General features: G+C 34.6%; 2 protein-coding genes across 52 annotated transcripts in view; both read left to right on the top strand.

Annotated features, from left to right (window-relative positions):
* LOC127506632 (receptor-type tyrosine-protein phosphatase eta) overlaps window positions 1-3,940 on the top strand; it is a 222,914-nt gene extending 218,974 nt beyond the window's left edge. For all 50 annotated transcript variants that reach the window (XM_051883207.1, XM_051883202.1, XM_051883239.1 and 47 more), the window contains 2 exons: window positions 473-608; window positions 1,561-3,940. In XM_051883207.1, coding sequence (XP_051739167.1) covers window positions 473-608; window positions 1,561-1,692 — 268 coding nt within the window. In that variant the 3' untranslated portion in view covers window positions 1,693-3,940. The remainder of the gene's footprint in view (window positions 1-472; window positions 609-1,560) is intronic.
* Window positions 3,941-7,143: 3,203 nt separating this feature from the next.
* The window catches only part of osbpl5 (oxysterol binding protein-like 5), a 52,889-nt gene continuing 46,172 nt past the window's right edge, over window positions 7,144-13,860 (top strand). The window contains exon 1 of one of the 2 annotated variants that reach the window (XM_051884415.1): window positions 7,144-7,587. The gene's annotated coding sequence lies outside the window, so the exon portion shown is untranslated. The remainder of the gene's footprint in view (window positions 7,588-13,860) is intronic. The other variant, XM_051884414.1, reaches the window with a different exon arrangement.

Below are 13,860 nucleotides of genomic sequence, written 5' to 3'. Positions count from 1 at the left end.
TTGTGAATCGACGCCCCCAGGGCACGGTTGCCACCTTGTGGATAAACAAATTACTGCAAAAAAATAATAAATAAATAAATAAATAAATGTGCATGTGCATAAAAAGTACAAAGGATCTTAGCAGCTTTAGCAGCTAAGATAAAGTTAGCAGCTTTATTAGTAAGGCGAGTATATAACACAGGAGTGAAGTAGAACAACATAAGAAGATAATGCAAATGCACTGAAACAAGATCTGACACACAGACAATTAACCAGAAAATACAGTGTTATAAATGAACTGATGATTGACAACAGGTAAGGAATGAGTGATTGTCAGAAATGAGCACATGAAATGAAAATTCAACTTGACACATGAAATGAAAATTGTCTGGGATTACTTCAAAATAAGAGTCCTTTAAAATGAAACAATAGATTCCATGTGAAAACTACATTGCAAAAATGTATGCATCAAATTTGTATTTTGTTTTTTCAGTGCTGGTGTAGGAAGAACAGGGGCCTTCATTGCCATTGACCACCTGATCTTCCAGATTGAAAGAGACAGTATGGTGGACGTCTATGGAATTGTTACTGACATGCACATGCACAGACCTCTCATGGTGCAGACTGAGGTAAGGGACTAAAGAGGAATATTCCGGGTTCAGTACAAGTTACAAGGGTTAGTTCACCCAAAAAATGAAAATTCTGTTATTAATTACTCACTCTCACAATGAGTCGGCATTCTGATGTAGAACACAGAAGCACTGTGTTTATTACATCAACTGCATAGGAGACGTTATTTTTGTTTTGTTTTTGAGCACAAAAAGTATTCTTGTTGAACCATTGTCGTCATATGGACTATTTTAATGATGTCTTTAGTACCTTTCTGGGCCTTGAAAGCGGTTATTGTGTTGCAGTCTATCGAAGGACAGATAGCTCACAGATTTCATCAAAAATATCTTAATTTGTTTTCCGAAGATGAACGAAGGTCTTACGGGTGTAGAAATGGCATGAGGCTGAGTACTTAATGACAGAATTTTCATTTTTGGGTGAACTAACCCTTCAAGCTCAATTGACCGCATTGATCAAACTAAAAGATTCTTTTGACTTGTTCCTCATTTAAAACCAAAAATAGGAAATAATGGAGGTCACAGTGAGGCAATTACAATGGAAGTAAATGGCCATTATCAAAAGATTTGAAAGCAGAAATGTGAAGCTTATTTTATAAAACTTTTAGCAACTTTAATTTAATTTAAAATTTTCTGTTAAAATGTGTGTATTCATTGAGCTGTAAAGCAGTTTAAATAATTTCTTATAGTAATTTTAAGTTTTTTTGCATTTAATGTGTTGCAGAAAAAAAGTTGTAACATTGACCTCAGTTTACCTCACATTAAAATATAACAGAAAACGTTGATTTTTTTTAACACTAACATCCTGTTAACATGCACTTTTTTAATGTAAAGGAGGGACAAGTGAAAATCTTTTTTTTTGTGATAACTAACATTATGCCACAATAATGTTGATTGAACTGAACTTTTACACAATTTTATGTTTTCTTTTTTTTCTTTCTGATTTCTACAACAGGAGCAGTATGTTTACCTCCACCAGTGTGCGTATGACATAATTCGATCAAGAACTGGAACCAAAGTGGACTTAATATACCAGAACACAGCAGCACCCCCGATCTATGAGAATCCAGATAATCTTAAACAGTAAATGTAGATGGTCTCAAAATGGCCCTCATCAAACTAGCAAAGAAATTTAAGTTTATATAAAGCGCATTTTAAACTTGATTTTAAAATAATGAAATGCACTCTTTACACATAGTTGGATGTAATTTGTTTCTTGCACAATATTCAAAACATTTGTTAAGTAATATTTACATTTTAATATTTTTTTTATTATTATTATTTCATTGTATTACTTTTCTAAATGTTATATTTGTATAATTTGACATGATATGTTAACTTCAACACTTTTAGGTTATTTAAAAGAATATACATTATATATACAGTTATATATACAATTTTATTATTATTTTAAAAGTTCAGCCTTGTGATAGATGTGAGGTTTGTAATTTATATACACTAACATATAGGTACACTAACTTTTGGTCCTCTAGTGGTTAAAAAACAAAACTGCATGCATTTTCCTAAAAAACATTGTTTTGGTTGTTTTTCGGCTCTGTAACGGTGTGGAATAATATGGTTATCCTACTGCTCATAAAACATTCACTACTAGGCTTACTAGCTGAAGATGTTACTATAGCTATGCCCATTAATAGACACGGTACTTAAGAATATTCCAGCACAGCGCAACATAAACCATTTGAACCAAAATAGCCCTTCACAAAAGTATCACAATGGCAAATTATCTGTTCAATAAAATACCTTATTCTTAGTAATAAAAACTCCATCTCTGCGTTGCGTTTACATTTCAAATCCCTCAGTTCTTGCCATCTCAGAAAAACCAAGCTAATGTTGATTCTCGTTTTATTACGAGTTCGGTCGCGTTCTCTCTGCCCGCAGACTCTCCTCTGTTCAGCGTTTGTTTAAAACAAGTGATTCCCCGGAGGCTGGAGATGTATCATGCGCCATGTCAACCTTTCTTGCTCATTGTGACAACTAACCTCTGCCACTCCCACACCCATACATGCGTCAAAGTAGCCAGAGCAACTTTTCCCTATTTACAGTATGGCGAGACATGACGTATGTATGCAATTTCCCGTGAAAACCATCCCTCTAGGCCTAAAATATAATTAGGGTTGGGAACTGAGAACTGGTTCTTATCCAGAACCAGTAGTGTTTTTTGAAAAGTACCGGAACCGTACAAAATTTCTACGTTTCAGTTCCAAAAACAGTTCTGGTGTGATGGGTGGGATAAGTGCGGGGAGTGTATCCTTTAATAGAGGCGTCTCACCTCATGAATATTATAGCAATGAATGCACTGAAAAGCCTTTGCAGAGTCGCTGTACTCATAAATGTCAGATATCAATGCAGAGAGAGAGAGATGCACAAAACTGCATGATCTTTAAAAGATCGCATACTCGATTTCATCACCCACATGATCTAATTCCTAAATGACAACGATTCGCCTGTGTATTTTAAACCTTTGACAAAAATAAAATCACGACATTCAAATCTGAGTTGGTGCTGCCGCTGATCTTGAGAGAGCAGTTTTCATGTTTAGATATAAACAGCTTCACAAACAATCTTTTCAAAGTATCACAGTATCATTATTTATGTGTTACAAATATTCCAATTATCACAGAAGTAGGGTGAATTCAACTTGATTTGGACACATTTTTTCAAGTCATTTCAATAGCAAATCACCCTGAATCCACCCGATACAAAAGTTTATTATACAGATATAAATGCTGATGTCTACAGTTACCTATCAAAATAGAATAAATCACCTTTTGAAAGTAACTGGTTGTATGGCTACGCCACTAGGTGGCAACAAATTACTGTTAAAACTGTATCTATCACTGAATCATTATTTCAGAAACAAGTGAAGTCTTTATGAATCCAACTTACAAAAATATATTGTTTCACCTGTCTGGATCTTACATGTGTGTTCAAGCATCTTATTTGTGTTGAATTTGTGGTAACACTTTACAATAAGGTCCATTTGTTATGAACTAACCATGAGCAATACATTTGTTACTGTATTTGTTAATCTTTGTTAACCTTAGTTAATAAAAATGCAGCTGTTTTTTTGGTCATGTTACTTCACAGTGCATTAACTATTGTTAACAAATAGAACTCTTGATTTTAATAATGTATGAGTAAATGTTGAAATTAAGATAATAAATCCTGTAGAAATGCAGTTCATTATTAGTTCATGTTAATATAGTTATCTAATGTTAACTAATGAACCTTATTGTAAAGTGTTACCAAATTTGTTGAAATTAGCAGTCTGTTACACTAATTTTACAAGTATAATAAACACAAAAAGAACTGTTTGAGTTGAGTATTGTTCATTTTCCCCCTTATTACTTCTTTTTATTGGTTGTTTTATCATTTTAATGGAACCAGAATCGGAACCGGAATTGATAGGCAGAACCGGAATCGGAATTGGAACAGGAACATTTCTTACGATTCCCAACCCTACTTACAGTATAATAGTCTTACCATAGTGAATCAAGACAAAAACATATTTTAGAACAAGGACTGATGATGTAGTGTTTCATTATTTAAAGGATTAGTCCACTTTTAAATAAACTTTTCCTGATAATTTACTCACCCCCATGTCATCCAAGATGTTCATGTCTTTCTTTCTTCAGTCGAAAAGTTTTGATGAAAGTTGAATGAAGTTGAATAGGGTAGGCGTAGGACATACAGCGTAAACTTTTTGGAGAATACGGAAATGCGGTTTTGGCGGAAGCACTTAGAAGGCGAACATTTGTTTATATAAAGCATATACGTTTACATTTTTTTTCGAAAATGACCGATCGTTTCGCTAGATAAGACCCTTATTCTTCGTCTGGTATCGTTTAAAGCCCTTTGAAGCTGCACTGAAACTGTCATTTGGACCTTGAACCGTTTGGTGTCCATTGAAGTCCATTATATGGAGAAAAATTCCTGGAATGTTTTCATCAAAAACCTTCATTTCTTTTCGACTGAAGAAAGAAAGACATGGACATCTTAGATGACATGGGGGTGAGTAAATTATCAGCAAAAGTTTATTTAAAAGTGAATTAATCCTTTAAATTTTGTTAATTTTGAACAACAACAAAAAAAAAGTTACATTGTGTGCCTTTAATGTTGTACTGCAGCACAGATGTGATTACATGCACTCTTGCTCGTGTGATATTGCATACATTTTTTCTTTACAGTGACCTTGTTACACACGTTACATCTACTTACTATAGTAATAAGAGTACATTTTGCATAATTTCATCAACTAACCCTAAACTAAACCCGATAGCACTTTATTTTACAGTCCTGTTCCCCATGTACATACAATGTACTTATTACAGTGTATATACAATAACTGAGTAATAACTAGATACTAACCCTGAACCTACCCATAGACCTAACCTTAACCCATGCAGTTAACTTAAACTACCCAGTATTTTCTTGGGTAAGTACACTTTAAATACACGTAAGTGCACATACTGTAAAATAAAGTGCAACCCTAAACCCTATTCTTAACCACATTGTAAGTACGTTTTTTAATTAATATTACTGAGTAGTCCTACTTAAATGCATAATTACACTGTAACATTAATAATAAACTATAATAAATTTTAAAGCACTATTCATTGTATTTTTACTGTTCATGCCTTTCTTTTATCAACACTTGTAACATTTTTACTTGAATAGTTTATATGGATGTTTTGTTACTACCTGCTATATCTCTATAGCTCTTTCTTTAACAGCGGATGCTTTGGGGAGATTCTGATGCATGCTGGAAACAATGAACACAAAATTAATAAAAAAATAAAATTACAAAAATACTCAGTTGAATGAATCATTACAAAATATAGTTTATGTAATGGAGTCTCAGAAAGTGATAGTGGGATCCAAGTGCAGCGTTTTTAATAAAGTAATCACAAAGGTACAATAATCTTAGGAACACAGACCAAACCACCAACAGAACAGCTACATTTTTATCTTCTTGTTTCACTAGAGGGCAGCCAAGCACTTTTTCTGTCATTACACATTATTAAGGTAGTGAGAAATATCAAACAGGCATATTTCACACTTGGGTTTTATAGTCACCTCAGGAAAATCAGCTTAATTTCCTGTCTGTCTGTCTGTCTATCTATCTAAATGAATACATAAACATACTGTCTTCATAACCACATAATCCTTTATCAGATTATGTAAATTGTGTCCATAGTTAGTTTACTAACTATTTAAATAAATAAATAAACAAACAAAGGACAAAATGAATGAATGGATCAATGACGTGACGGGTCATTTTTTGTCCAAAGGCCTTAATAATAATAAAAAACAAAGATATGACATCCAAAGCATGTAAGGTTGTACAACTAGATCTCTTTTATTGAATCTAAAAGCTTTTAATTATATTTTGCTACATAGAAAGTTTTTTGTAAAGATTTTGAAGTGTCAAAAGGTCATTCGGTTTAACCGTCCAATACAGCCATTTCATTTGTGATTAAAATATCTCAAAATGTAATAAATGTATATATTTTTTATTCTGGCATGATTTTATAAACATCATATATCAACATAGTGCAAAATGGTATTAAAATTATGTGTAGAAGTCGTTGATTTGTTATGAGAACGAATGTCCGGAAAAATGTATTTCAATGTCATTCGGAGTAACCAATATAAAGGGACCATTTTGGATCAAGTCATGCGGTCAATATCATGTGACAGGATGTGACATCATTCAGACACCTGCAAAGGACAACATGGTCATGAAGCAAAGTAACTAACTCTCTTTTAACTATGTGAAAAATTCATGTTTTCACTTGCTTATATGCATGTCCCGAAACATCATGTCATTTGGTACAACCGCTATAAAACATGAAAAATGTTGTAATATTTTAAAAACTTGTACTAAATATAAAATGTTTGATTGTCCTTTTGCTAGCTAGCTAGATATCAGCCTGTTAGCATTGTTTGAAAATATCGTCATTTGGTACAACCAAAAGTGTCATTCAGTAAAACCGAAATTTTGGTTAAACCGAATGACTTTTTTGGTGACGTTTTGTAAAAAATGACAAAAGCAGTATTAATTGATTATAAAAACCACATAATCTCATTGTTAACACTTAACAAAACTTCAAAATTAATGATATCTCTATTATGTTTTTTTTTTTTTTTACACTTTTAAAAACCTTATTCGTCAATGACCCGAATACAATTTAATGAAAAACAAATATTGTATTGTGTTATACATACATATTGGCCATAAAGCTTATTGCAATTGCAAAGATTTCTGTATAAAAAAAAATAAACACAATAGACTTATAAAGATAGAGACAGAGATAATGTCGGCTGCATGTCAAATGGAAATACATGCAATAATGCAATCAGTATGAACCTCAGTGGAACAGTTTTATGGACAGATCTGAATATGCTTTACTTAAACACTGTTAAATAGAAACAAAACATTAAGGTGAAAAGTTCTGCTGTTCAAGAATGACGTCAGGCTGTATGAGGGTTAAATCCAGCGCCCGCGTTTGTTCCACTCTGGCTGGTTAAGCGCCTCCTTTCCTCCAAAGGCATTTCCTGCCGTCCGAGCTCCCAGAATACACAGCTGTACGCCAGCGGTTATGGCATGCTATGGACCGCTATTTTATCTCTCCATCATCTTCCATCTCTTGAGGATGCAGGTGTGCGCGGTTAACTTTAAACTTCCAACTGTATCGCGTTTGGAAAACACCGTTTCGAGCGGCCTTTCCACATTTTGAGACGGCATAATTCGCGAGCGTTACTTTGTTTCGGGACAAACACGAGCGTCTCGCAGTTCCATTCCACGTAATAGCCTTCATGATTGACGGTTGTTGAAGTGATTGGAACCCAATTAAACCCAAACCGACCCGTTCTCGATCCGAAATGAAGTCGTTCGGATACGTCTAGATCTTCTGCCACGTTTCTATCTTCGAGGGCTGAAGTTGCGACTGCAACAGAGGTAAGACACATCTGCCATAATATATGATAGCCTAATATAACTGTATTACAGCTGCTGTGGTTTGAATCAGGATGGAATCATGGGCTGTTTAGCATAAATAACCACAACGAGCATCACTGATTATTTGCATTTGGATGTGAATGTGATTATTGAATTTCCTCTCCGGCATCCATCCATCAATCCCTAACCAGCACGAATCATTTTAAACGTTACAGCTCTGCATTATTCTGTTATATTTTTCTTCTCTGCAGTTGAGGTGACATTTCAAAGTCGCCTACAGTCCATCCAACCCCTCCCTTATTTAGACATTATTGAATATTTTCCTTTTGCCAAAAAAAAAAAAAAAACACAGCTGTCAGACATCCAAAATAATGCGTTGTTGTATTCATATTTTAATATCAATATTGTTTAACAATCTTTAAATTGATAATACAGTTTTTAAGAAAATATTTTTTTATATTTTAACAAAATAACAGTAACAGTAATAATATCAAAACTTGTTTATATAGCGCCTTTTTGAACACAGGTCGCTTTAGAGGAGATTTCATATATTTAGGCCTTTACATACTTAATATTGTTTTATATAATATAATACAACAATATTTAATTGATTTCTAAATAAAATATAAATAATTAAGCAATAAAGGGTCTGCTGAAGGGTGAATACTTTACTGACCATCCAGCATCCATCAGTTTAATAATAATAAATAAAGAATAATGGTAAAAATAATAAATTATTAAACAATATTATTATATTGATATTGATAGCATATATTCTTATTATTATTAACATTATAGTAGCATTAGGTAACACTTTATTTTAGTGCCGTAGTTACACATTACTACATGTACTTACTATAGTAATAACAGTAAATTATGCATAGTTACAAGTAACTAACCCTAAACCAAACTCTGTAGTAAGTACATGAAGTTAACTAATAGTACTCAGTACTTATTTGAGTAATTACAATGTAATTATGGCACTGTAAACTAAAGTGTAACCTAACGTTATATTAAATGTATTATATTATTTTTGTTTCCGTATTTAATGCTGCAAATATCATCACTCTTTTTGTACCTTAGAAGTGTGTTTCTAATACATAATTTTGCCATGACCTTGCTGACATCAGCCAAAATCGTTCCATTCCCACCAGCAGTAGGGTGTGAATAGTGTGGCGACCTAATATGAGTTTGCTGATGTTTCTCTTTCATTAGGATAAATATATCTAGATATAGGATATAGCACATTGCAGCACCCTGCTCTTTAAAACGGCCGACCACTAGTTCACATTCAGTACCAGATTGCTTGAACAGAAGTCTCCAGTGACATGTTGGGAAGAGCAAACCAAGAATCAAGCTTCCCTAACAGCCCAGTGTTTGTTCTTTAATTTATTCGTACCCTCCTGTTCCAACTGTGTCGATTTTCTCGCTGATCGCTCTTTGTGAGAACTCCAGACAGCTGAATTCTTTTTTAAGGGGTCATTGACTGGTCAGCCTGCATTTCCTGTATGTACAGCTGAGCTTTTTACAACGGTTTCTGATACCAAATGCTATGGAGCTGTTGTTGGATTTTAATGGGAAAAAACTAAAAACAAAACTTAATATGCACAGACTAAAACTTTAAGTTGATTCCTCTAAAAAACAGTAAACACTGTGGCTTTGTAGTACTATTACATTTCTTTGTGTTTTGGAGCGCAACATTGGCTCGGCCAATAGCGATTGGGGTGGGGCTGTTTGTTTTTTCGACCAATGGGAGTTGGAAGGTGTACTCCATGAACACTTCAACTCCTCGTGGATAAAATTAACAAAATAATATCTAAATAATAAGTAAAAAGTCCCAACCTACATGGTTTCTTTGTTGAATATCCTGTTTCCCTTGGAAGTATGCCATGATGTGAAGATAAAAAGGTTTGGAAATGCTGTTTCAGATTGACTTCAAGGTTGCAAGATTGTCGCTTTTGTTTTAGCATCACGGCAACATTTTTTACAGAGCTCTGTGTTAATTTGCTTGGAGCTGCTACATTCCTGTTGTGCCAAACTCTTCATATTTAGCCTCTCATCCACAAGTACCGCGGTCCAATAGGAACTTCTGATTACTCATGCTTGGCTCATGCTTAAAAGCTTGAAATATGGCCAAGTTGTTTCTAGAAGTGCATTTACATACGAGTGGGCTAGAATTTTTTTAATCATCAATAAAAAATGTTGTTAACTGTTTATAAACCGTTGCTGTCACACTTAGGGATGCATTGATGTAGAAATTCTAGCCGATAATGATTACTAGATGCTTATTTTCATTTTCATGGCCAATAATCTATACTAAATCTAAAACACAATATAAAGTTAATCCAAAATGTACAATATGAAAAACATCTTTTGCAATCTGATATGGATGAAAAGTAGCCTAAACTATTTAGAAAATATTAGATCTTGTGTTTTCATCTTCCAATATTGACCAATGGCAAAAATTGAAAGAAAATTGCTAATAATGAGCACATTAACATGCTCAGCCTAACTCTGATTATTCAGAGGTTGTGTAAAACCGTGTATGGTGTTCATTTCTCAGGTTACAAAAGGTGTGTTATTATGTTTTAACATCAAGCGCAAAGAAAACTTTGCGTTGTCCATTTATTAATTGGCATTTAAACCCTTAAAGTCGGCATGAAACAGAAGATGCGATCTTATTTTCTTCCCTATTGTGATGTATGTCTGAGTGTAACGGCTTCTCGAATGAGAAACAATGTAAGGTTGGTTAAGGCTGCACGATTAATCGAAATTAACTCAAAATCGCGCTTAAACCGATCTGGCTTAGTGCGATTATTAAATCACAAAGGCTGCGATTTATTTCAAGCGCAACTTGTCCATGAAGCACGGCTCTCTGATCAGTAGTAAATGCTGCTCCATCTGAAAGCACTGCGAGTTTTAGTCGCTTATAACGCGCACTTGAAAAAGCAACATGAGTCAAATATCTTTCCAAGCATTTATGAGCCTCTTGTCCAACAAAAGACAACATTTAATAATATGTTTTTACTCCAAACTCACTTCATAACGTCATTTGAGTGTTTAAAAAAAATCTTCTGTGAGATGATGTGGCTTCTTACACAGAATGAGGCATACAACATATTATTTCATAGTATTCTATACAGTGATAAAGGCTATTTCGATTAGCATTGCATTAAAAATATACTTTATTATCATGGAATATACCAGAGAAGGCTTGAAGAACTCAGATAAACCATATATTGTCATAGTCGTGTGTTTATTAGTCATGTTTAATGTTCTGTTTCAATGTTCTGTTTATTAAGCTACAGTGATAGTATGATGCCCATAGGGATTTCCTGGAACGACATGTGTTATCTTACTTCTGCGGGGCATATTTGGAGTTTCTGTGCGAGAGCGCCCTCTGGCTTTCAGATGGAGCAGCATTTACTACTAATCACAGAGCTGTGCTTCACTGAGAAGCTGCGCATAAAAAATGGAAGCCTTTGCCAAATCGCGTTTGGTTTCATTTTGATTAATTGTGCAGCCCAAAGATATTGTCCATCAGGAATTGATTGGATCGTTGTCATTTGCTATTGCTTTGATCTCACGTGACGTGAGTAACAGGTTTTCCCGCCCTTGCACCGGTAAACATATCATCAGAGAAGAGAAGATATGTTGCTGCAAGAGGGAGGGGAAGTTACTTTGATTAAAGATTATGAGGGCACATGAATTAAAATGAATAATGATTTGCATGGTTAAATCATTTATAAAAAAAACTGCAATGTTCCATGAAAAAAAAAAATTAATTCCTCAATATTAATCGTAATGATAAGGTTTCTTAAATCTAAAATCATTTAGTCTGTGCTGTTTTCTGTTGATGCGTGAACAAAACCTTACTAAACATTTGTATTGCGGCTGTAATCGCAATAAAATCCACAGCTTGTCTGTCAATTTTATTATGAAATTCAAACAATAAGGCTGTTTTTAGCCAGCTGAAAATGCTAGCCGCTCTGCTAAAAACACCTATCTGTGAGCACTTGAGAGTGCTTCGGCGTCGCAGCGTTTTTTTTTTTTTTTTTTTTTTTTTTCAGTTGAGACGCTTTGTTGGTATGATACGGATATCTGCGGCACTGTTACTTATTACTGATTTCACAGATAATTTGTTTCAGACTAAAAATGTCGACACAATGTAGAGAACTTGCTATGTATGCTCGGAGACCAGCAATATTAATTTCTTATCCATTTTGTTCCGTTCCCTGCTTTTTGATGTCATTATACAGCAAGAATGTTGTGACAGTTGGTCGGTGTTGTATTTGTCCCACCCCTCCTCCACTCTGATTGGACGGCTGGCAATCTTATCACTAGCACTCCTTTCACACATGTAAGTTATCGTAGACGCGTCACCTGGTTATCTTATATCGGCCTGATGCTGATGATTACATTTTAGGCCTCTATTGGCCGATTCCGATGTTTTGCATCTTATACTTCAAAGTTTTTAAATGTTTGGAAAATGCTAATGCTAAAGGATAATGGTTTAGCTTTGTTTGGACTGATGTCTTGTTATTGTAGCGTAATAAAGTGTCCTTAAGTTCTCTGTTCCAGTGTTTGACAGCATCTAAGTAGTGTCTGAAGATCTGCGAAGATGTTTGTTGTGGAACCACAGGCCTTATTTCATTAAAATCATCCTGCTTAATACCTTTACACCTAATCCAATATGTTAAGATCTCACTGTCTGCTTTGTAAATACAAAGAGTATTGCTTGGGAATGGAGAATAAAGAATGTTTTTGTTTAAATATATCAGTCCCTTATACCAGTAGTTTACAAAGTGTATCAGTGCTCCAATATATAGAGGCCACTGAAAGTACACTATACTGTTACTGAGGCTATAGTCATCCACTCAGGAGGAAGTTTTTGAAGAAGCCATAGGTACTCTGTTATGTATTGTAAGTGGGCAGATGTGAACACGACTTTCTCCCACCCTTAGAATCCAAACATAATAGTTTTTTGCCTCTGTCATCCTTCATTCATCTCTTACTAAATCCGTAGATATGGTGCCGTTTTTCAGCTTCCCTCAATCCCTTTAGAAAACATTTAGCTCAATACCAGCATGATATATTAAAAAAAGATAGTGCAGCAGCTGTTTTCATCTGTCCGGTGGCAGTAGGATGGTTTTTGCAATGCTTTATGCTTTTTAGAAAGGCATTTGTGCAGAACCACAATGTAGTAAACTGATCTATGTTGTGAGCTTTAATACTGTGCTAATCTCTGGCTTTAGGAGTTTAATATCAGTCATGCTATATTTGTTTTCCATTGAGTAAAGTAGCTCATGGCATGTTTGCACAGCTAAGTGTATGTGCGTACACAGAACCAAACTTCCCTCTTTTCCTTCCTTTACGAACCATGATTTGATATGACTTTTACAATGTATTTTTTATTTGACTTTTACAGTGTATTTTTAGCCCCAGAAGTACAAGATTTGAATGTGCCATCTTTGCTCATGGGACCACAGAAATGTTTGTCAATGGAGAAAGATACTTTTTTGGCCTAAAATTGGTATGGTTGTGGCATTTACCAGCAGGTGCTAACTGCTAATGCTAACTAGCCAAACATTGGCCTCTTGGTGCATGATTATAGTAAATATTATGGATACACGATATGTTGTATACCACATTGTGTCTGTATCTGTCATCATCTAGCATTCACTTAAATCATCTAGCACAGTGTTGCCAATAACATTGGTCAGGCTGGAGGGTTTCTTTTCTCTTGCCTGTATATATTCATAATCTCTTATTTTATCCATTTTACCTGATTTAGAAAGCCATGATTGACACAGTATGTAATTTACAGTGGAAGCTTCTAGATTATCCCTCCCTCCCTCATCAAGTCTATATGGCATCAGATGCTCCAGGCTGCTGTTCAAGTTTTCCTAGCCTTGACGTTCAGTGTTTGGAGCAGTGGAAGACATCCTGCCCTACTTTCCCTCCTATGAGGCTGCAGTGTGACTATGTTAAAAGACTGTGTGCTATTCTGCACACACTCACGGGGGGCTTGTTACAGAATGACACAGCAAAGTGCAGAGAAAGATGGGAACAATATGTAGGACATTTTAGATATAATGGAAAAAGAACAGGAAATGATAGGTGGAACTGGAAAAGGAAACAGAATATATAAAAAGCCAAATTTAATCTCATATCGCCCATTGTGTGTGTGTCCTACCTGCTAGTCTATTACAGTAATGTCCACAACATAATTTACACCAGTATGTAAACAAATGCTTCAATGCTAGTGTTTTA

This window comes from Ctenopharyngodon idella, chromosome 24, assembly GCF_019924925.1.
Source record: "Ctenopharyngodon idella isolate HZGC_01 chromosome 24, HZGC01, whole genome shotgun sequence".
In the NCBI taxonomy this organism is placed as follows: domain Eukaryota; kingdom Metazoa; phylum Chordata; class Actinopteri; order Cypriniformes; family Xenocyprididae; genus Ctenopharyngodon; species Ctenopharyngodon idella.
Note: the sequence above shows the minus strand (reverse complement) of the source record. Positions and strands in the feature narration are given on the sequence as shown.